The sequence below is a fragment of the Nansenia antarctica genome (genome assembly GCF_963989245.1).
Source record: "Nansenia antarctica genome assembly, contig: SUPER_8_unloc_1, whole genome shotgun sequence".
In the NCBI taxonomy this organism is placed as follows: Eukaryota; Metazoa; Chordata; class Actinopteri; order Argentiniformes; family Microstomatidae; genus Nansenia; species Nansenia antarctica.
The window spans coordinates 523949-546833 of NW_027663471.1; the positions used below are offsets into that span (position 1 = coordinate 523949).

The following is a 22885-nucleotide window of genomic DNA, read 5'->3' on the forward strand; positions in this document are numbered from 1 at the left end:
CGTGCAGAGACATTTCTCTGTGGTGGAGTGGGCCCGCCTGGCAGAAGGGGAGAAGGTCCGCTACAAGAGCATGAAGCGGAACCACCTGGCCCTGCGAGCTCTAGAACAGTGGAAGAGCAACAGAGGCAGGCGCATTCCAAGTCAAACTGGACCTTTTCGCGGCCGACTTCTGCACCGGCAGAATGCTGCATTTTTCCGACGCTCCGCAAATACGTCTCATCCCCGGCACAAATCACAGATGTGATGACTGTTTTCATTGCGAGGTTGAAAGAGAACTTTGCTGGTCGACTGGATGGACTTGCTCTGCCCGCAGAGGTGATGGGCTTTGCCAGAGTCCCGTTCACTGCTGCAATAGAAGGGGACTTATCCACCAGAGGAAAGGGAGTGGTGCCTTCCATCGACGAGGGGAAATTCATACTCGAACTTGTTGACATGCAGTCATCCGTAACCATGGCACAGGAGCTTCGCGCTAATGGACCTGCGAAGTTTTGGAGTGATGTCAACGTGCACCAGTTCCCTAACGTTAAGAAAGTAGCAATCCATGTGCTCAGTATGTTTGGATCAACATACACCTGTGAATCAAGCTTTTCACAAATGAACACAATAAAAAGCAGCTCTCGTTGTTCCCTGACTGACAGTACTCTTCACCAATGCCTTCGGATTGCATTGACATCTTATGAGCCAAATGTCGTGCTCTTGTTCAGAATAAAACATGTCACTTCTCACACTAAGAAAGTCAGCAGGGTAAGATTAGATTACATTTTATTGTTTAATTGTAACTTGTTAAATTGTGCACTCAAGGATGGTTATTTTCATTCAGTTAAAGGCACTTTGTGATGTGCCTGGGTCAGCTATGACCAACATTTTTATTTTACAAAAGGACATTTTTTATTGGTATACTACTGTACACTTTTTTATGCACTTTGAGATGTGCACGGGTCAGTTGAGACCAAAATGTTGTTGTATTACCTAAAAAGTGAAAAAAGTATTGCTATTAGGTTCTGTTCAATTACAGCTCTTTCATTGTGTTCAGTCAAGTCTTTTTGACGTGCCTGTGTCAGATGTTACCTAATTTGAAAGGAAAACTATAAATAAACTGCTTGTATTTCATTAGGCCTACATTCATTTGTGTTGGTTTGAAATGTGTCATTACCTGGTGCCTAGGCTACTGGCCGCTGAAAATGTCTGGCCCAGCAAAAGTTCTTGGTTTTCAAATCTGGCCCAACTGAATTTGTAATTGAATACCCCTGCCCTACATTGTATCTTGTTTCATAGTCAACATCTTATTTCATAGTCATTAGTTTATTACACAGCATATGGAGCGGAAACCGTCCTTATTCCACTAGTGGAAGAACATAAATGAAATTTAATGAAAAATAAAAGAGATTACCAATGTACTATGTAACAGCATGTTAATGCAAAGACGTTGCTAGTGTAAAGAGATACTACACATGTAGGGGCAACCTAATGTAAAGTGACCTACATCATGATCCTTAATTTCCTGTAGGATCTGTTAAAAGCAGAGGGCCACATTGAGGTAGAACCATCGAAATTTTGCCTGGATGAGGATAGCCCCTCGTCCCCCCTACTCATCATTCTGAGAAACGAAGATATTGCTGAACACATTTGTACGGTAAGACAGGAGCCAGGCAGGCTAAGTAAAAACCATGTCACCCAGCAAGAGAATTGTAGGAGATGTACCAGGGCATTGGTTTACAGGCAAAACACCCAACTTGTCCAACATGAGAATATTTGGCTCTGAATGCTACATGTATAAACAGGATAAGAAGAAGCTAGATTCTAGATGTGTTAAAGGTATTTTTGTAGGCTATGACAAATATAGTCCAGCATACCAAGTCTTTTATCCTGAGACAGGGAAAGTCCTGAAACATAGGCTGGTGAAATGTATCACCAAGAGTAGCGCAGATAGTCAGACTCAGACCACCGTCTTACCCGGCTTAGAGAGTCCCAGAGTGAAGACGACATTCACACGCAAGTTGTTTTCTTGAAACAGCGTGACATGACGCTCATGGAGTGAACACGCTTTTTCGAGCTCCGGTCTGCTTTTGACTATATCGGCCTAAAAAGTAGCAATCTGATGGACTGTTAATATTCACACATCAACCTAAATGTGTAGATCATTGTGGTGACTTTATATTACTCGCCAGTCAATATATCAGCCTAAGGACTGTAATTTGTTTGTTGGCCGACAACCTAACAATGGATCCTACCCAGCTTAACGCTATCGCCGAGTTCGTTGCCGAGGCTGTTTCGCTGAAGATTAAAAGGGATCTGTTAACACATATTGACTCTAAAGTTGATCCTATCATCTCTACTCTACAGTCTATTCAAAACTCACTAATCGGCATCAATGACCATGTTTCGGAATTGGAACAGCGTGTTGGTCAAGTAGAAGATAATGTGATTGATCACGCGAAGATAATAAAAAAACTTGAAGTGGATAATCGTTACCTGTTGCAGAAGGTGGATGACATGGAAAACAGGAGCAGGGCATCTAACCTCAAATTCATTGGCGTTCCCGAATCAGCAGAAGGCCATGACATGACTAAGTTCATGACCAACCTGATCCCACAGCTCCTGGGGGCTGAGAAGTTCCCCTCTCCTCCGGTCATTGAACGGGCCCATCGTAATCCATTCACCCGCCAGATCGATAGCATAACTGGGCTTCCCAAAATGGCCCCGAGACCAATCTTGATAAAGCTACTCCACTTTCAAGACAAGGCCAACATACTCCGTCTCTCTCGAGAACAGAAAGAGCTGCGGTTCAACGGGCGTCGCATCTCCATCTACCCCGACTACAGCGCTCAGCTTGAGAAGAGCCGGCGCGCGTTTGATCCTGTCAAGAAGAAGCTTCGAGAGCTGAAGTTATCTTATACCCTCAGGTATCCGTGCTCTTTGTGGGTGGAAATGAATGGTGTTAAGGTCGAATACACTGATGTCGAAGCTGCGAAAGCTATGTTTCTCTCATCACCACCATTGGACTCCACTCTGTCTTCCCCCTCTGCCGCAAGCTCCAGGTTGGGACTATCGATGATGGTGGGTACTGACAACTAGCGAGTAACGCTGGCCAGCGACGCTCTTATGTGACTCATGATGATCTTCACTATATCCTCTTCTTTCATTTTTCATATTGAGTCCATTTGAATATGTTCTGTTTTGGTTTGGTGTTAAGTTATCGGCTAGCTAGCCTACATTTTGTACCCGATGTAGCCTGCCAGTAGCGTTAGCCCCTGTATTTCCCTGCTGCTGTTTCGGAGATCAGATGCAGCATGGGCATGTTTGCCGTAAACCTAGACTGTTGTAAAGCGCTGTACTGTCGAAAAACTGTCGTAAAAATGTGTAACCCTACTTTCTGATGTGTAAATTCCATCACTAAATTGCTATTGTTTGATCCTTTTCATGCTTGTATTGACTTGCAGACCGAGCTGTTGCTCTGCTTTTGTGTTGCATCTTGATGATGTTACAATTTATTTTATTTCTGTGTGTGTGTGTGTGTGTGTGTGCCCCTGTTAGTCCCTCACTCCGCAGCTCGTTCTCTCCCTCCCAACGTCTACGCCCTAGGCCTACTTCCCAGGTCGGTCTCATGACCAACATATATTTGTTTTCTCTGTGCTATTGAGTCAGCAAAAGGAATAAAGATAGTTCATATTAACATTAGGAGTCTTGCTCCGAAAATTGATTTACTTAGAGCATGGGTGGCTCTTTATAAACCCCATGTTATTTCTTTATCTGAAACCTGGTTGCATAATAATATTACTAATGATGAAATTAAAATTGATAACTATATTATTTACAGATCTGATAGACCTTCGAGAGGAGGTGGGGTGGCAACTTATGTTTCTGATAAATTTACCTCAGAGTGTACCACTCCTACTGTTGACCCAATTCATTTTGAAAGCCTTTTCATCAACATCATGTTTCATGACAATAAACATTTAACAATTGGGACCATTTATAGACCACCTCCAGTTCTATCAGATTCAGCTAACTGCATCCTATCTACAATAAACTCCTTAAAGAAGCATAATGAACTGATCATTCTGGGCGACTTTAATATTAATTGGCTTGATAAGTCTTCTATTGATGAGAGAACATTATTCTCCAGTGTTAATTTATCTCAGTTGATCAGTGAGCCAACTCGTGTGGACCATCACCATGGATCCTCATCTTTAATAGATTGGATTCTGGTCACCAATCCTGAGAGAATAACCGCATCTGGTGTTTTGTCTGATTGTTTTAGTGATCACTGTGTTATATTTTGTGTTTGGAAAATTAGAATACCTTCCTCCCCACCTAAATATATTAATTTGAGGCAATATAAAAAAATGAATGTTGATTCATTTATTAACGATATAACTGCAATTAACTGGGATAGATTCCAATTGATACCCTTTCCGGAGGATGCATGGAGTTTCTTATGTTTAGAATTTAAAATAGTTATTGATAAACATGCACCTCTAAAGACATTTAGGGTTAAAGGCAGGCATCTACCCTAGATCAGTACTGAACTATTCAATCTTTTTAAACAGAGAGATAAAGCCTGGGCCAAACATCGTTTGTCAAATGATCCTGCTGACTGGGATATGTATAAAGGTTTGAGGAACTCTTGCAAAACTAAAACGCGTAACGCAAAATCCAGTTACTTCCGTGATAGTCTTTCTCAAGACTTTAACAACCCTCGACAATTTTGGAAACAGTTGAACCGAGCTCTCAATAAAACTAACAAAGGCCTCATAGCTCAAATAAAAATTAACGATGATATAATTTCTGACCCCCTACATATTTCACAGGCCTTTAACCAACATTTTACTTCTATCGGTGATGTTATAAATACTAAATACTCGGATCTTGCAGTTTCCTCAAACCCCACAACACATAGGCCTACTACTACTTTCTCCTTTAATAAAATCATGCCTATGGATGTTTATAATGCAATCTTTGATTTCAAAGGTGGTGGTGCTGGTCCAGACGGTATTGAAGATACATTTGTTAAACTAGCAGCACATGTGTTAATGTATCCTCTTGCAGATTTATTTAATTTGTCAATTTCTACCTGCTCAATTCCCTCAATGTGGAAATGTGCCCGTGTTACCCCTATTTTCAAGAACGGAAATGTAACTGACATGAATAATTATCGCCCAATTTCAATTATTTGTTTCACTGCAAAAGTTTTTGAGAAACTGATTTACAATCAACTGTCTCACTACCTTAATTTATTTGATATTCTTTCACCATTTCAATCTGGGTTTAGACCCAACTTCTCAACTACTTCTGCTCTCCTCAAGTTTACTAGTGATGTTTTCTCATCCTGTGACAAAGACCAACTGACTGGTGCCATCTTCATCGATCTATCTAAAGCTTTTGATTTGATTGATCATTATCTTCTTCTTGATAAGTTGTACTCCATTGGTTTTTCTCAGAAGGCTCTTTTTTGGTTTAATGCATATTTGCATAATCGCCGTCAATATGTTTCTTTACAGGGTTCTCAGTCCGATTACTTAATTGTGGACAAGGGTATTCCTCAGGGTTCTACTCTGGGACCACTCCTCTTTTCTATATTTATTAATGATCTCCCTAAGTCTTGTTCTAACTCTGATATTCATCTTTATGCAGACGATACGGTTATCTATACTTCTCACAGAGATCTAACACAAATTCAAAGCTCCTTGCAATCAGATTTTGCATCTGTTCAGAACTGGTTCTTTAATAATAACCTTGTTCTGAATATGAACAAATCCTGTTGTATGGTGTTTGGTGCACATTATCGGCGTCCCCACCTCTTAGATTTAAATATTGTTTATGATGATGGTTCACCCCTAGAAAATGCTAAATTATTTAAATATCTTGGTCTCTGGGTTGACCCTGAACTCTGTTTCAAGCCACACATTGATAATCTTGTTAAAAAAGCCTATGGTTGCCTTGGTTCTTTATATCGTTCTATTGATTGCTTTACTTTTGAAATCAGGAAAAGATTAGTTTCTCAGCTTATTTTACCAATTATTGATTATGCTGATATTGTGTACCAGGGTACCTCTGAGACCTGTCTTCGTCCCCTAAATGTCTTGTTCAACTCCCTCTGTCGTTTTGTTCTCAGATGTCATTATTTTACACACCACTGTCTAATGTATGATTCACTCAACTGGTTTTCACTTGAAGACAGAAGGCAAGCCCATTGGTTACAATTTATTTATAAATGTATTTACTTTAAATATCCCATGTATTTAAAAGTTTACTTGGTCCCCCGTAGTTCTCCCTATCCACTCAGACAACATCAAAACCTCTTTTTCTGTGTTCCCAGATACCGAAAAAAATTAGGTCGTAATTCATTTGCCTACAAGGCCCCTAGTGACTGGAACAATCTCCCTTCCCCTTTAAGGTCCATCACATCCTTTCAATCCTTTAAATCATCTTTACTTTCCTATTTAAAAAAGCCCTGCTTATGCTATTAATTATGTGGGGGGTTTGGACCGGCTAGTTTTCAGGTTGTTCGTATCTGTATTTTCCTTAAATGTGCTTTCTGTTGTTGCCAATTTCGATTACTTGCTGATGTCTTCGGATAATTATATTATGTATGTATCTGACTGTTGCTTGTATATATTGCGGTTGGGTTGTAGTGGTGGGTTGTGGAGTGATGACGGGCTGTGTGTGTGAGTGTGTGTGTAGGTGCTTTGTATTGTTATTTGTTATGTGTTGCGATTATGTTTGTATCGTCATGTGAGGACCCCCTCGAAAATGAGAAGATTCTTCTCAAGGGGCTTACCTCAAATAAACAATCTCAATCTCAATCATAACATAGATGTTGACAGTTATGTAGAAATTATTCCCACAACACCAGCAGAGACAAAAATTGTAAATCAGAGTCGGGGAGAGCCTAATGTGGGTCTACAGTCCTATAGTGAGGTGACTGTTGAGGCTAGTCAGACCCAGACAGATAGTACCCAAAGAGAACAGGGAGAGAGTGCACAGCGCTATCCCACTAGATTAAGGAACGCCCCAGAATATTTAAAAGAGTATCAGTGTAAGGCTGAGTGTAATGATGAAAGTGAAAATGTAGATTATTTCACCATCAGCCAGGAGGGACACTGGCACAGAAGATCTAAATGAAAAGTAATAAAAATGCAGGGTAGTAGTAACTCTGAGCTGGAGGAGTGGGTAGCTATTGATGTAGGGGCAGGTTTGGGAGTCTCACTAGAGTGCCAGGATGTGTGTGTGTGTGTGTGTGTGTGTACCAGCCTCGACTGCAACCGTTCTCTGGACTGTGACCACAACACCACACAGCCCCACGACCATGGCCAGTGTCAGAGCCAACACCACTATCCGTGCTGTGACCACTCAGAACACCAGAACACCAGTGGCGGGTCTGACCACACGTCTTTGGACGGAAAGCCTAACCACTCACAGCTCCCCAACCAAAACTGCTATGAACACAACCACAACAACCATGTGCACTCAGAGCTTCATAAACTATGAACAAGGTAAATAGCCTATTAGTAGATAATAATATGATGTGTACCAAACATGTCAGCTCTGCGGTGTTCTCTCGGCGGGACAGCCGGGTGAGGAACCAGAGCAGACCAGAGGAGGAAACACAGGTTAACCCCAACCTGATAACAACCACTGACATTGACCGGAACACGACCACCCTGCCCCAGCCAATGTGATACTGGTGACACCTCCCCCACAACCCTGCGCATGAACACAACAGTACCCAAAACATACATGGAGGCTGTGGGCTCTAAGAAATCAAAAATATGGGCTGATGCAATGAAGGAGGAGATGAACTCTTTAACAGAGAATGAAAAGTTTGTAGTATTAATTGAACAAAAAGCTTTACTGAACGAACTAGGTTTCTCTTTCTGTTTGGGGTATAGAAGAGATAGATTCTGCCAAGAGGAGGTTGGGTTTGTTTATTTGGTGTGCTTGCTGTAGCAAGCAACACTATTGTAAATGGACTGATTTATTAAGTGCCTTATTCCAAAGCGCTTTACAATAGCCTCTCATTCACCCAATCACACACCAATGGCCCGCTCATTGGGAGCAATTTGGGGTTCAGTGTCTTGCCCGAGGACACTTCGACATGTGACCGGTTTAGTTTTGGTTTTGTTTGCATAGTTTGTTGCTATTGCTTTGTGGAAGGTTTTGGTGAATGGTTTATGAAATATTCAAGTTTTTGTGGGTCAAAATCAGTTAAAATCAGTTAAAGATAGCAAACTATCATAGCACGATTGAAGGCTAGAAAATAATCCAATGGTTAGATATCAGGAGAGGACATTCAACATTCTATCCATCCATCCAACCAACCAAACTAACTAATATTTTCAAATTCTCAATCATATTTTCCATGTTGACCAAATAATATGCCCTTTAAAAGTGTGTATTGTTATGCAGTATTTTGTCCGAGACTTTCAGTCTGACCACACTACCAAAGGGCAAGAAAGCAGTGGGAGGACGTTGGGTATATGCAGTAAAAGAAAGCCCAGATGGGTCTGAGACTTTTAAAGCCAGATATGTAGCAAAAGGCTATGGTCAAGTGGAAGGAATTGATTACAAGGAAACTTTTTCACCGACAGCCAATATGACTTCTGTACGAACATTGATGCAGGTGGCTGTACAGGAGGATCTTATCCTACACCAAATGGATGTGAAAACTGCTTACCTCCATGCACCAATTGATTGTGAGGTATACATGGAACAGCCCAAAGGTTTTGAGGAAAAATCAAAAACAGGAGAACACTTAGTGTGCAAACTCAACAAGTCATTGTATGGTTTAAAGCAATCCGGGCGTAACTGGAACAAGTTATTGCATGATCATCTTACAGAAAATGGGTTTGTGCAAAATGATGCTGACCATTGTGTCTACATTGACAGGGAGAACAAACGTTGAGTCTGTACGAGCTTGTTTGTAGGCTACAGTAAGTAGCCATTAGTTGCGATCTGGACACCCCTTTGTTTAGTAAGTCAGGGCCAGAGCTCTGGATAGCTAAGCTAACTGCTAAGCCCAAACAAACCCAGTTGGTACTGGGGGTTAGGTTAGGTTGGTAGTTTAACAGGCTTAGTGTTTGTAGCATGGCGACTCCTCCGGCCCAGGAGAAGAGCGAGAGGAAGTTTGCTGCCAAGGAAGAGAACAGGCAGCTGTCCAGCATCATGGGAGTCATGAACAACCTCAGGAAACAGGGAACCCTGTGTGATGTGTCTCTGGTGGTGCAGGGGAGACATTTCCCTGCTCACAGAGTGGTGCTCGCTGCAGCCAGCCACTTCTTCAGCCTCATGTTTACCACCAGTATGCTGGAGTCGACCTCTCATGAGGTGGAGCTGAAGAGTGCTGAGCCAGAGATCATTGAGCTGCTGGTGGAGTTCATCTACACAGCACGGATCTCAGTAAACAGCAGTAACGTCCAGTCCCTGTTGGACGCAGCCAACCAGTACCAGATAGAGCCCGTCAAGAAGGTGTGCTTGTAGCACTACCACATCAGCTTACCTCTACATCCCAACAACAATCTAAGAAGAAATAAATAATCATTATTATTATTATTATTATTATTATTATTATCATTATGGACGTAGCAGTATTCAGTCTCACGCTTCAATTTTCAAAACCTTCCGCTTCCATGATCTCGCGAGACAGAACCGGAGTTCGTTCGAATTTTTCACCAACTGCCGTTTAGCGTCAGACAGACTCGGTGTTTGCGAGTAGCTCCATCTCACACAGTTATATCACTAGTAACTATAATAGATAATTATCAAACAAAGTTCAGACGATGGCGACCTGTTCCCCAGAGCCACCTCCTCCTCCGGGTGAGGATGAAGATGTTTGTGAAGAAACGACACCGAGTGGTGCATATAAGTGAGTATATGAGGGAGTATATGAGGGAGTATATGAGGGAGTATATAAGTGAGTATATGAGGGAGTATATGAGGGAGTATATGAGGGAGTATATGAGGGAGTATATGAGGGAGTATATGAGGGAGTATATGAGGGAGTATATGAGGGAGTATATGAGTATATGAGTATATTTATTGTTTTCTTGCCATTTGCCTAAAACACATGTGTGTCCAAGTAATGATGCCGTAGTTCACTTGGCGGTTTGTCGCGCGAGTGAACATACGAATTTAAATGCAAGCCGTGCTAACAATCAACACAGTCCTAAGATAATAATACTTTTTTTTAAAAGAACGAGACATAAATCGACATAAATAGCGTGTGACCACTCAGAACACCAGAACACCAGTGGCGGGTCTGACCACACGTCTTTGGACGGAAAGCCTAACCACTCACAGCTCCCCAACCAAAACTGCTATGAACACAACCACAACAACCATGTGCACTCAGAGCTTCATAAACTATGAACAAGGTAAATAGCCTATTAGTAGATAATAATATGATGTGTACCAAACATGTCAGCTCTGCAGTGTTCTCTCGGCGGGACAGCCGGGTGAGGAACCAGAGCAGACCAGAGGAGGAAACACAGGTTAACCCCAACCTGATAACAACCACTGACATTGACCGGAACACGACCACCCTGCCCCAGCCAATGTGATACTGGTGACACCTCCCCCACAACCCTGCGCATGAACACAACAGTACCCAAAACATACATGGAGGCTGTGGGCTCTAAGAAATCAAAAATATGGGCTGATGCAATGAAGGAGGAGATGAACTCTTTAACAGAGAATGAGACTTTCAGTCTGACCACACTACCAAAGGGCAAGAAAGCAGTGGGAGGACGTTGGGTATATGCAGTAAAAGAAAGCCCAGATGGGTCTGAGACTTTTAAAGCCAGATATGTAGCAAAAGGCTATGGTCAAGTGGAAGGAATTGATTACAAGGAAACTTTTTCACCGACAGCCAATATGACTTCTGTACGAACATTGATGCAGGTGGCTGTACAGGAGGATCTTATCCTACACCAAATGGATGTGAAAACTGCTTACCTCCATGCACCGATTGATTGTGAGGTATATATGGAACAGCCCAAAGGTTTTGAGGAAAAATCAAAAACAGGAGAACACTTAGTGTGCAAACTCAACAAGTCATTGTATGGTTTAAAGCAATCCGGGCGTAACTGGAACAAGTTATTGCATGATCATCTTACAGAAAATGGGTTTGTGCAAAATGATGCTGACCATTGTGTCTACATTGACAGGGAGAACAAACGTTGAGTCTGTACGAGCTTGTTTGTAGGCTACAGTAAGTAGCCATTAGTTGCGATCTGGACACCCCTTTGTTTAGTAAGTCAGGGCCAGAGCTCTGGATAGCTAAGCTAACTGCTAAGCCCAAACAAACCCAGTTGGTACTGGGGGTTAGGTTAGGTTGGTAGTTTAACAGGCTTAGTGTTTGTAGCATGGCGACTCCTCCGGCCCAGGAGAAGAGCGAGAGGAAGTTTGCTGCCAAGGAAGAGAACAGGCAGCTGTCCAGCATCATGGGAGTCATGAACAACCTCAGGAAACAGGGAACCCTGTGTGATGTGTCTCTGGTGGTGCAGGGGAGACATTTCCCTGCTCACAGAGTGGTGCTCGCTGCAGCCAGCCACTTCTTCAGCCTCATGTTTACCACCAGTATGCTGGAGTCGACCTCTCATGAGGTGGAGCTGAAGAGTGCTGAGCCAGAGATCATTGAGCTGCTGGTGGAGTTCATCTACACAGCACGGATCTCAGTAAACAGCAGTAACGTCCAGTCCCTGTTGGACGCAGCCAACCAGTACCAGATAGAGCCCGTCAAGAAGATGTGCTTGTAGCACTACCACATCAGCTTACCTCTACATCCCAACAACAATCTAAGAAGAAATAAATAATCATTATTATTATTATTATTATTATTATTATTATCATTATGGACGTAGCAGTATTCAGTCTCACGCTTCAATTTTCAAAACCTTCCGCTTCCATGATCTCGCGAGACAGAACCGGAGTTCGTTCGAATTTTTTCACCAACTGCCGTTTAGCGTCAGACAGACTCGGTGTTTGCGAGTAGCTCCATCTCACACAGTTATATCACTAGTAACTATAATAGATCATTATCAAACAAAGTTCAGACGATGGCGACCTGTTCCCCAGAGCCACCTCCTCCTCCGGGTGAGGATGAAGATGTTCGTGAAGAAACGACACCGAGTGGTGCATATAAGTGAGTATATGAGGGAGTATATAAGTGAGTATATGAGGGAGTATATGAGGGAGTATATAAGTGAGTATATGAGGGAGTATATGAGGGAGTATATGAGGGAGTATATGAGTGAGTATATGAGGGAGTATATAAGTGAGTATATGAGTGAGTATATGAGGGAGTATATAAGGGAGTATATGAGGGAGTATATGAGTGAGTATATAAGGGAGTATATGAGTGAGTATATGAGGGAGTATATAAGGGAGTATATGAGGGAGTATATAAGGGAGTATATAAGTGAGTATATGAGGGAGTATATAAGGGAGTATATAAGTGAGTATATGAGGGAGTATATAAGGGAGTATATGAGGGAGTATATAAGGGAGTATATGAGGGAGTATATAAGTGAGTATATGAGGGAGTATATGAGTGAGTATATGAGGGAGTATATAAGGGAGTATATGAGGGAGTATATGAGGGAGTATATGAGGGAGTATATGAGGGAGTATATGAGTGAGTATAAGAGGGAGTATATGAGTAGGGCTGGGTATCGCCACTGATTTCCCAAAACGATTCGATTCCGATTCACAGCTCCCAATTCGATTCGATTCACGATTCGATTCGATTCGATTCTGATTCGATCTAGTTACAATATACATTTTTTGCTTGAATATGAAAGAGATTCTCCGAACTAATGCTATAAATGGTTCAAGGAACCCTATAACATGTAGCATTGTTAAACATATCAATGAATTGACTCCAAAGCAGTTACATGAATGTACTTTTTATTTACATATGACTTTGCTTTTGTCCAGCTCATCTCTAACGTCACATTTTTTAAATCCAAAATGCACCCAGACATCTGACTTTAAGCCTGGTGGTGACTTGAGTGTCCCTGCCATCGCCATGTTTTTAGATTTTAGTGTTGAGACCTCACGTTGCGTGAGATATGATAAATTCCTGTAGCGCGAGATCTGGCCACGAGATCTCGTTGCGGGTTGAAGCTGCAAGCAAAAAAAAAAGAAAGATCGATCTCGGGATTTATGAATCGATAATCGCTCATTTTAATGAAGATCGATTCAGAATCGGGAAATCGATTTTTTTAACCCAGCCCTATATATGAGTGAGTATATGAGGGAGTATATGAGGGAGTATATGAGGGAGTATATGAGGGAGTATATGAGGGAGTATATAAGTGAGTATATGAGTGAGTATATGAGGGAGTATATGAGGGAGTATATGAGGGAGTATATGAGGGAGTATATGAGGGAGTATATGAGGGAGTATATGAGTGAGTATATGAGGGAGTATATGAGGGAGTATATGAGGGAGTATATGAGTGAGTATATGAGGGAGTATATGAGTGAGTATATGAGTGAGTATATGAGTGAGGGTTAGGTTGGTAGTTTAACAGGCTTAGTGTTTGTAGCATGGCGACTCCTCCGGCCCAGGAGAAGAGCGAGAGGAAGTTTGCTGCCAAGGAAGAGAACAGGCAGCTGTCCAGCATCATGGGAGTCATGAACAACCTCAGGAAACAGGGAACCCTGTGTGATGTGTCTCTGGTGGTGCAGGGGAGACATTTCCCTGCTCACAGAGTGGTGCTCGCTGCAGCCAGCCACTTCTTCAGCCTCATGTTTACCACCAGTATGCTGGAGTCGACCTCTCATGAGGTGGAGCTGAAGAGTGCTGAGCCAGAGATCATTGAGCTGCTGGTGGAGTTCATCTACACAGCACGGATCTCAGTAAACAGCAGTAACGTCCAGTCCCTGTTGGACGCAGCCAACCAGTACCAGATAGAGCCCGTCAAGAAGGTGTGCTTGTAGCACTACCACATCAGCTTACCTCTACATCCCAACAACAATCTAAGAAGAAATAAATAATCATTATTATTATTATTATTATTATTATTATTATCATTATGGACGTAGCAGTATTCAGTCTCACGCTTCAATTTTCAAAACCTTCCGCTTCCATGATCTCGCGAGACAGAACCGGAGTTCGTTCGAATTTTTCACCAACTGCCGTTTAGCGTCAGACAGACTCGGTGTTTGCGAGTAGCTCCATCTCACACAGTTATATCACTAGTAACTATAATAGATAATTATCAAACAAAGTTCAGACGATGGCGACCTGTTCCCCAGAGCCACCTCCTCCTCCGGGTGAGGATGAAGATGTTTGTGAAGAAACGACACCGAGTGGTGCATATAAGTGAGTATATGAGGGAGTATATGAGGGAGTATATGAGGGAGTATATAAGTGAGTATATGAGGGAGTATATGAGGGAGTATATGAGGGAGTATATGAGGGAGTATATGAGGGAGTATATGAGGGAGTATATGAGGGAGTATATGAGGGAGTATATGAGGGAGTATATGAGTATATGAGTATATTTATTGTTTTCTTGCCATTTGCCTAAAACACATGTGTGTCCAAGTAATGATGCCGTAGTTCACTTGGCGGTTTGTCGCGCGAGTGAACATACGAATTTAAATGCAAGCCGTGCTAACAATCAACACAGTCCTAAGATAATAATACTTTTTTTTAAAAGAACGAGACATAAATCGACATAAATAGCGTGTGACCACTCAGAACACCAGAACACCAGTGGCGGGTCTGACCACACGTCTTTGGACGGAAAGCCTAACCACTCACAGCTCCCCAACCAAAACTGCTATGAACACAACCACAACAACCATGTGCACTCAGAGCTTCATAAACTATGAACAAGGTAAATAGCCTATTAGTAGATAATAATATGATGTGTACCAAACATGTCAGCTCTGCAGTGTTCTCTCGGCGGGACAGCCGGGTGAGGAACCAGAGCAGACCAGAGGAGGAAACACAGGTTAACCCCAACCTGATAACAACCACTGACATTGACCGGAACACGACCACCCTGCCCCAGCCAATGTGATACTGGTGACACCTCCCCCACAACCCTGCGCATGAACACAACAGTACCCAAAACATACATGGAGGCTGTGGGCTCTAAGAAATCAAAAATATGGGCTGATGCAATGAAGGAGGAGATGAACTCTTTAACAGAGAATGAGACTTTCAGTCTGACCACACTACCAAAGGGCAAGAAAGCAGTGGGAGGACGTTGGGTATATGCAGTAAAAGAAAGCCCAGATGGGTCTGAGACTTTTAAAGCCAGATATGTAGCAAAAGGCTATGGTCAAGTGGAAGGAATTGATTACAAGGAAACTTTTTCACCGACAGCCAATATGACTTCTGTACGAACATTGATGCAGGTGGCTGTACAGGAGGATCTTATCCTACACCAAATGGATGTGAAAACTGCTTACCTCCATGCACCGATTGATTGTGAGGTATATATGGAACAGCCCAAAGGTTTTGAGGAAAAATCAAAAACAGGAGAACACTTAGTGTGCAAACTCAACAAGTCATTGTATGGTTTAAAGCAATCCGGGCGTAACTGGAACAAGTTATTGCATGATCATCTTACAGAAAATGGGTTTGTGCAAAATGATGCTGACCATTGTGTCTACATTGACAGGGAGAACAAACGTTGAGTCTGTACGAGCTTGTTTGTAGGCTACAGTAAGTAGCCATTAGTTGCGATCTGGACACCCCTTTGTTTAGTAAGTCAGGGCCAGAGCTCTGGATAGCTAAGCTAACTGCTAAGCCCAAACAAACCCAGTTGGTACTGGGGGTTAGGTTAGGTTGGTAGTTTAACAGGCTTAGTGTTTGTAGCATGGCGACTCCTCCGGCCCAGGAGAAGAGCGAGAGGAAGTTTGCTGCCAAGGAAGAGAACAGGCAGCTGTCCAGCATCATGGGAGTCATGAACAACCTCAGGAAACAGGGAACCCTGTGTGATGTGTCTCTGGTGGTGCAGGGGAGACATTTCCCTGCTCACAGAGTGGTGCTCGCTGCAGCCAGCCACTTCTTCAGCCTCATGTTTACCACCAGTATGCTGGAGTCGACCTCTCATGAGGTGGAGCTGAAGAGTGCTGAGCCAGAGATCATTGAGCTGCTGGTGGAGTTCATCTACACAGCACGGATCTCAGTAAACAGCAGTAACGTCCAGTCCCTGTTGGACGCAGCCAACCAGTACCAGATAGAGCCCGTCAAGAAGATGTGCTTGTAGCACTACCACATCAGCTTACCTCTACATCCCAACAACAATCTAAGAAGAAATAAATAATCATTATTATTATTATTATTATTATTATTATTATCATTATGGACGTAGCAGTATTCAGTCTCACGCTTCAATTTTCAAAACCTTCCGCTTCCATGATCTCGCGAGACAGAACCGGAGTTCGTTCGAATTTTTTCACCAACTGCCGTTTAGCGTCAGACAGACTCGGTGTTTGCGAGTAGCTCCATCTCACACAGTTATATCACTAGTAACTATAATAGATCATTATCAAACAAAGTTCAGACGATGGCGACCTGTTCCCCAGAGCCACCTCCTCCTCCGGGTGAGGATGAAGATGTTCGTGAAGAAACGACACCGAGTGGTGCATATAAGTGAGTATATGAGGGAGTATATAAGTGAGTATATGAGGGAGTATATGAGGGAGTATATAAGTGAGTATATGAGGGAGTATATGAGGGAGTATATGAGGGAGTATATGAGGGAGTATATGAGTGAGTATATGAGTGAGTATATAAGGGAGTATATGAGGGAGTATATGAGGGAGTATATGAGGGAGTATATGAGGGAGTATATGAGGGAGTATATGAGGGAGTATATGAGGGAGTATATGAGGGAGTATATAAGTGAGTATATGAGGGAGTATATAAGTGAGTATATGAGGGAGTATATGAGGGAGTATATGAGGGAGTATATGAGGGAGTATATGAGGGAGTATATGAGGGAGTATATGAGGGAGTATATGAGGGAGTATATAAGGGAGTATATAAGTGAGTATATGAGTGAGTATATAAGGGAGTATATAAGTGAGTATATGAGGGAGTATATAAGGGAGTATATGAGGGAGTATATAAGTGAGTATATGAGGGAGTATATGAGTGAGTATATGAGGGAGTATATGAGTGAGTATATGAGGGAGTATATAAGGGAGTATATGAGGGAGTATATAAGGGAGTATATAAGTGAGTATATGAGGGAGTATATAAGGGAGTATATAAGTGAGTATATGAGGGAGTATATAAGGGAGTATATGAGGGAGTATATAAGGGAGTATATGAGGGAGTATATAAGTGAGTATATGAGGGAGTATATGAGTGAGTATATGAGGGAGTATATAAGGGAGTATATGAGGGAGTATATGAGGGAGTATATGAGGGAGTATATGAGGGAGTATATGAGTGAGTATATGAGGGAGTATATGAGTAGGGCTGGGTATCGCCACTGATTTCCCAAAACGATTCGATTCCGATTCACAGCTCCCAATTCGATTCGATTCACGATTCGATTCGATTCGATTCTGATTCGATCTAGTTACAATATACATTTTTTGCTTGAATATGAAAGAGATTCTCCGAACTAATGCTATAAATGGTTCAAGGAACCCTATAACATGTAGCATTGTTAAACATATCAATGAATTGACTCCAAAGCAGTTACATGAATGTACTTTTTATTTACATATGACTTTGCTTTTGTCCAGCTCATCTCTAACGTCACATTTTTTAAATCCAAAATGCACCCAGACATCTGACTTTAAGCCTGGTGGTGACTTGAGTGTCCCTGCCATCGCCATGTTTTTAGATTTTAGTGTTGAGACCTCACGTTGCGTGAGATATGATAAATTCCTGTAGCGCGAGATCTGGCCACGAGATCTCGTTGCGGGTTGAAGCTGCAAGCAAAAAAAAAAGAAAGATCGATCTCGGGATTTATGAATCGATAATCGCTCATTTTAATGAAGATCGATTCAGAATCGGGAAATCGATTTTTTTAACCCAGCCCTATATATGAGTGAGTATATGAGGGAGTATATGAGTGAGTATATGAGGGAGTATATGAGGGAGTATATGAGGGAGTATATGAGGGAGTATATGAGGGAGTATATGAGGGAGTATATGAGTGAGTATATGAGGGAGTATATGAGTGAGTATATGAGTGAGTATATGAGTGAGGGTTAGGTTGGTAGTTTAACAGGCTTAGTGTTTGTAGCATGGCGACTCCTCCGGCCCAGGAGAAGAGCGAGAGGAAGTTTGCTGCCAAGGAAGAGAACAGGCAGCTGTCCAGCATCATGGGAGTCATGAACAACCTCAGGAAACAGGGAACCCTGTGTGATGTGTCTCTGGTGGTGCAGGGGAGACATTTCCCTGCTCACAGAGTGGTGCTCGCTGCAGCCAGCCACTTCTTCAGCCTCATGTTTACCACCAGTATGCTGGAGTCGACCTCTCATGAGGTGGAGCTGAAGAGTGCTGAGCCAGAGATCATTGAGCTGCTGGTGGAGTTCATCTACACAGCACGGATCTCAGTAAACAGCAGTAACGTCCAGTCCCTGTTGGACGCAGCCAACCAGTACCAGATAGAGCCCGTCAAGAAGGTGTGCTTGTAGCACTACCACATCAGCTTACCTCTACATCCCAACAACAATCTAAGAAGAAATAAATAATCATTATTATTATTATTATTATTATTATTATTATCATTATGGACGTAGCAGTATTCAGTCTCACGCTTCAATTTTCAAAACCTTCCGCTTCCATGATCTCGCGAGACAGAACCGGAGTTCGTTCGAATTTTTCACCAACTGCCGTTTAGCGTCAGACAGACTCGGTGTTTGCGAGTAGCTCCATCTCACACAGTTATATCACTAGTAACTATAATAGATAATTATCAAACAAAGTTCAGACGATGGCGACCTGTTCCCCAGAGCCACCTCCTCCTCCGGGTGAGGATGAAGATGTTTGTGAAGAAACGACACCGAGTGGTGCATATAAGTGAGTATATGAGGGAGTATATGAGGGAGTATATGAGGGAGTATATAAGTGAGTATATGAGGGAGTATATGAGGGAGTATATGAGGGAGTATATGAGGGAGTATATGAGGGAGTATATGAGGGAGTATATGAGGGAGTATATGAGGGAGTATATGAGGGAGTATATGAGTATATGAGTATATTTATTGTTTTCTTGCCATTTGCCTAAAACACATGTGTGTCCAAGTAATGATGCCGTAGTTCACTTGGCGGTTTGTCGCGCGAGTGAACATACGAATTTAAATGCAAGCCGTGCTAACAATCAACACAGTCCTAAGATAATAATACTTTTTTTTAAAAGAACGAGACATAAATCGACATAAATAGCGTGTGACCACTCAGAACACCAGAACACCAGTGGCGGGTCTGACCACACGTCTTTGGACGGAAAGCCTAACCACTCACAGCTCCCCAACCAAAACTGCTATGAACACAACCACAACAACCATGTGCACTCAGAGCTTCATAAACTATGAACAAGGTAAATAGCCTATTAGTAGATAATAATATGATGTGTACCAAACATGTCAGCTCTGCAGTGTTCTCTCGGCGGGACAGCCGGGTGAGGAACCAGAGCAGACCAGAGGAGGAAACACAGGTTAACCCCAACCTGATAACAACCACTGACATTGACCGGAACACGACCACCCTGCCCCAGCCAATGTGATACTGGTGACACCTCCCCCACAACCCTGCGCATGAACACAACAGTACCCAAAACATACATGGAGGCTGTGGGCTCTAAGAAATCAAAAATATGGGCTGATGCAATGAAGGAGGAGATGAACTCTTTAACAGAGAATGAGACTTTCAGTCTGACCACACTACCAAAGGGCAAGAAAGCAGTGGGAGGACGTTGGGTATATGCAGTAAAAGAAAGCCCAGATGGGTCTGAGACTTTTAAAGCCAGATATGTAGCAAAAGGCTATGGTCAAGTGGAAGGAATTGATTACAAGGAAACTTTTTCACCGACAGCCAATATGACTTCTGTACGAACATTGATGCAGGTGGCTGTACAGGAGGATCTTATCCTACACCAAATGGATGTGAAAACTGCTTACCTCCATGCACCGATTGATTGTGAGGTATATATGGAACAGCCCAAAGGTTTTGAGGAAAAATCAAAAACAGGAGAACACTTAGTGTGCAAACTCAACAAGTCATTGTATGGTTTAAAGCAATCCGGGCGTAACTGGAACAAGTTATTGCATGATCATCTTACAGAAAATGGGTTTGTGCAAAATGATGCTGACCATTGTGTCTACATTGACAGGGAGAACAAACGTTGAGTCTGTACGAGCTTGTTTGTAGGCTACAGTAAGTAGCCATTAGTTGCGATCTGGACACCCCTTTGTTTAGTAAGTCAGGGCCAGAGCTCTGGATAGCTAAGCTAACTGCTAAGCCCAAACAAACCCAGTTGATACTGGGGGTTAGGTTAGGTTGGTAGTTTAACAGGCTTAGTGTTTGTAGCATGGCGACTCCTCCGGCCCAGGAGAAGAGCGAGAGGAAGTTTGCTGCCAAGGAAGAGAACAGGCAGCTGTCCAGCATCATGGGAGTCATGAACAACCTCAGGAAACAGGGAACCCTGTGTGATGTGTCTCTGGTGGTGCAGGGGAGACATTTCCCTGCTCACAGAGTGGTGCTCGCTGCAGCCAGCCACTTCTTCAGCCTCATGTTTACCACCAGTATGCTGGAGTCGACCTCTCATGAGGTGGAGCTGAAGAGTGCTGAGCCAGAGATCATTGAGCTGCTGGTGGAGTTCATCTACACAGCACGGATCTCAGTAAACAGCAGTAACGTCCAGTCCCTGTTGGACGCAGCCAACCAGTACCAGATAGAGCCCGTCAAGAAGATGTGCTTGTAGCACTACCACATCAGCTTACCTCTACATCCCAACAACAATCTAAGAAGAAATAAATAATCATTATTATTATTATTATTATTATTATTATCATTATGGACGTAGCAGTATTCAGTCTCACGCTTCAATTTTCAAAACCTTCCGCTTCCATGATCTCGCGAGACAGAACCGGAGTTCGTTCGAATTTTTTCACCAACTGCCGTTTAGCGTCAGACAGACTCGGTGTTTGCGAGTAGCTCCATCTCACACAGTTATATCACTAGTAACTATAATAGATCATTATCAAACAAAGTTCAGACGATGGCGACCTGTTCCCCAGAGCCACCTCCTCCTCCGGGTGAGGATGAAGATGTTCGTGAAGAAACGACACCGAGTGGTGCATATAAGTGAGTATATGAGGGAGTATATAAGTGAGTATATGAGGGAGTATATGAGGGAGTATATAAGTGAGTATATGAGGGAGTATATGAGGGAGTATATGAGGGAGTATATGAGGGAGTATATGAGGGAGTATATGAGGGAGTATATGAGGGAGTATATGAGGGAGTATATGAGGGAGTATATAAGTGAGTATATGAGGGAGTATATGAGTGAGTATATGAGTGAGTATATAAGGGAGTATATGAGGGAGTATATGAGGGAGTATATGAGGGAGTATATGAGGGAGTATATGAGGGAGTATATGAGGGAGTATATGAGGGAGTATATGAGGGAGTATATGAGGGAGTATATGAGGGAGTATATAAGTGAGTATATGAGGGAGTATATAAGTGAGTATATGAGGGAGTATATGAGGGAGTATATGAGGGAGTATATAAGGGAGTATATGAGGGAGTATATAAGTGAGTATATGAGGGAGTATATAAGTGAGTATATGAGGGAGTATATGAGTGAGTATATGAGTGAGTATATGAGGGAGTATATAAGGGAGTATATGAGGGAGTATATAAGGGAGTATATAAGTGAGTATATGAGGGAGTATATAAGGGAGTATATAAGTGAGTATATGAGGGAGTATATAAGGGAGTATATGAGGGAGTATATAAGGGAGTATATGAGGGAGTATATAAGTGAGTATATGAGGGAGTATATGAGTGAGTATATGAGGGAGTATATGAGTGAGTATATGAGTGAGTATATGAGTGAGTATATGAGGGAGTATATGAGGGAGTATATAAGTGAGTATATGAGGGAGTATATGAGTGAGTATATGAGGGAGTATATGAGGGAGTATATGAGGGAGTATATGAGGGAGTATATGAGGGAGTATATGAGTGAGTATATGAGGGAGTATATGAGTAGGGCTGGGTATCGCCACTGATTTCCCAAAACGATTCGATTCCGATTCACAGCTCCCAATTCGATTCGATTCACGATTCGATTCGATTCGATTCTGATTCGATCTAGTTACAATATACATTTTTTGCTTGAATATGAAAGAGATTCTCCGAACTAATGCTATAAATGGTTCAAGGAACCCTATAACATGTAGCATTGTTAAACATATCAATGAATTGACTCCAAAGCAGTTACATGAATGTACTTTTTATTTACATATGACTTTGCTTTTGTCCAGCTCATCTCTAACGTCACATTTTTTAAATCCAAAATGCACCCAGACATCTGACTTTAAGCCTGGTGGTGACTTGAGTGTCCCTGCCATCGCCATGTTTTTAGATTTTAGTGTTGAGACCTCACGTTGCGTGAGATATGATAAATTCCTGTAGCGCGAGATCTGGCCACGAGATCTCGTTGCGGGTTGAAGCTGCAAGCAAAAAAAAAAGAAAGATCGATCTCGGGATTTATGAATCGATAATCGCTCATTTTAATGAAGATCGATTCAGAATCGGGAAATCGATTTTTTTAACCCAGCCCTATATATGAGTGAGTATATGAGGGAGTATATGAGGGAGTATATGAGGGAGTATATGAGGGAGTATATGAGGGAGTATATAAGTGAGTATATGAGTGAGTAT

General features: G+C 42.4%; 6 protein-coding genes across 6 annotated transcripts; all 6 read left to right on the top strand.

The window, feature by feature from the left end:
- Positions 1-9087: 9087 nt before the first annotated feature.
- On the top strand, positions 9088-9480 carry LOC308164665 (kelch-like protein 7; the record flags this gene model as incomplete). Its single annotated transcript, XM_080550739.1, has 1 exon — positions 9088-9480. The coding sequence occupies one exon, from the start codon at positions 9088-9090 to the stop codon at positions 9478-9480; it is 393 nt and encodes a 130-aa protein (XP_080406865.1).
- A 1883-nt stretch (positions 9481-11363) lies between these two features.
- LOC308164666 (kelch-like protein 7) lies at positions 11364-11756 on the top strand (the record flags this gene model as incomplete). Its single annotated transcript, XM_080550740.1, has 1 exon — positions 11364-11756. One exon carries the CDS (start codon positions 11364-11366, stop codon positions 11754-11756), a length of 393 nt encoding a protein of 130 aa, XP_080406866.1.
- A 1795-nt stretch (positions 11757-13551) lies between these two features.
- LOC308164667 (kelch-like protein 7) lies at positions 13552-13944 on the top strand (the record flags this gene model as incomplete). Its single annotated transcript, XM_080550741.1, has 1 exon — positions 13552-13944. One exon carries the CDS (start codon positions 13552-13554, stop codon positions 13942-13944), a length of 393 nt encoding a protein of 130 aa, XP_080406867.1.
- Positions 13945-15839: 1895 nt separating this feature from the next.
- LOC308164668 (kelch-like protein 7) lies at positions 15840-16232 on the top strand (the record flags this gene model as incomplete). The annotated part of the gene is made up of 1 exon (XM_080550742.1): positions 15840-16232. The coding sequence occupies one exon, from the start codon at positions 15840-15842 to the stop codon at positions 16230-16232; it is 393 nt and encodes a 130-aa protein (XP_080406868.1).
- Positions 16233-18231: 1999 nt separating this feature from the next.
- LOC308164669 (kelch-like protein 7) lies at positions 18232-18624 on the top strand (the record flags this gene model as incomplete). Its single annotated transcript, XM_080550743.1, has 1 exon — positions 18232-18624. One exon carries the CDS (start codon positions 18232-18234, stop codon positions 18622-18624), a length of 393 nt encoding a protein of 130 aa, XP_080406869.1.
- A 1895-nt stretch (positions 18625-20519) lies between these two features.
- Positions 20520-20912, top strand: LOC308164670 (kelch-like protein 7; the record flags this gene model as incomplete). The annotated part of the gene is made up of 1 exon (XM_080550744.1): positions 20520-20912. One exon carries the CDS (start codon positions 20520-20522, stop codon positions 20910-20912), a length of 393 nt encoding a protein of 130 aa, XP_080406870.1.
- Positions 20913-22885: the final 1973 nt, after the last annotated feature.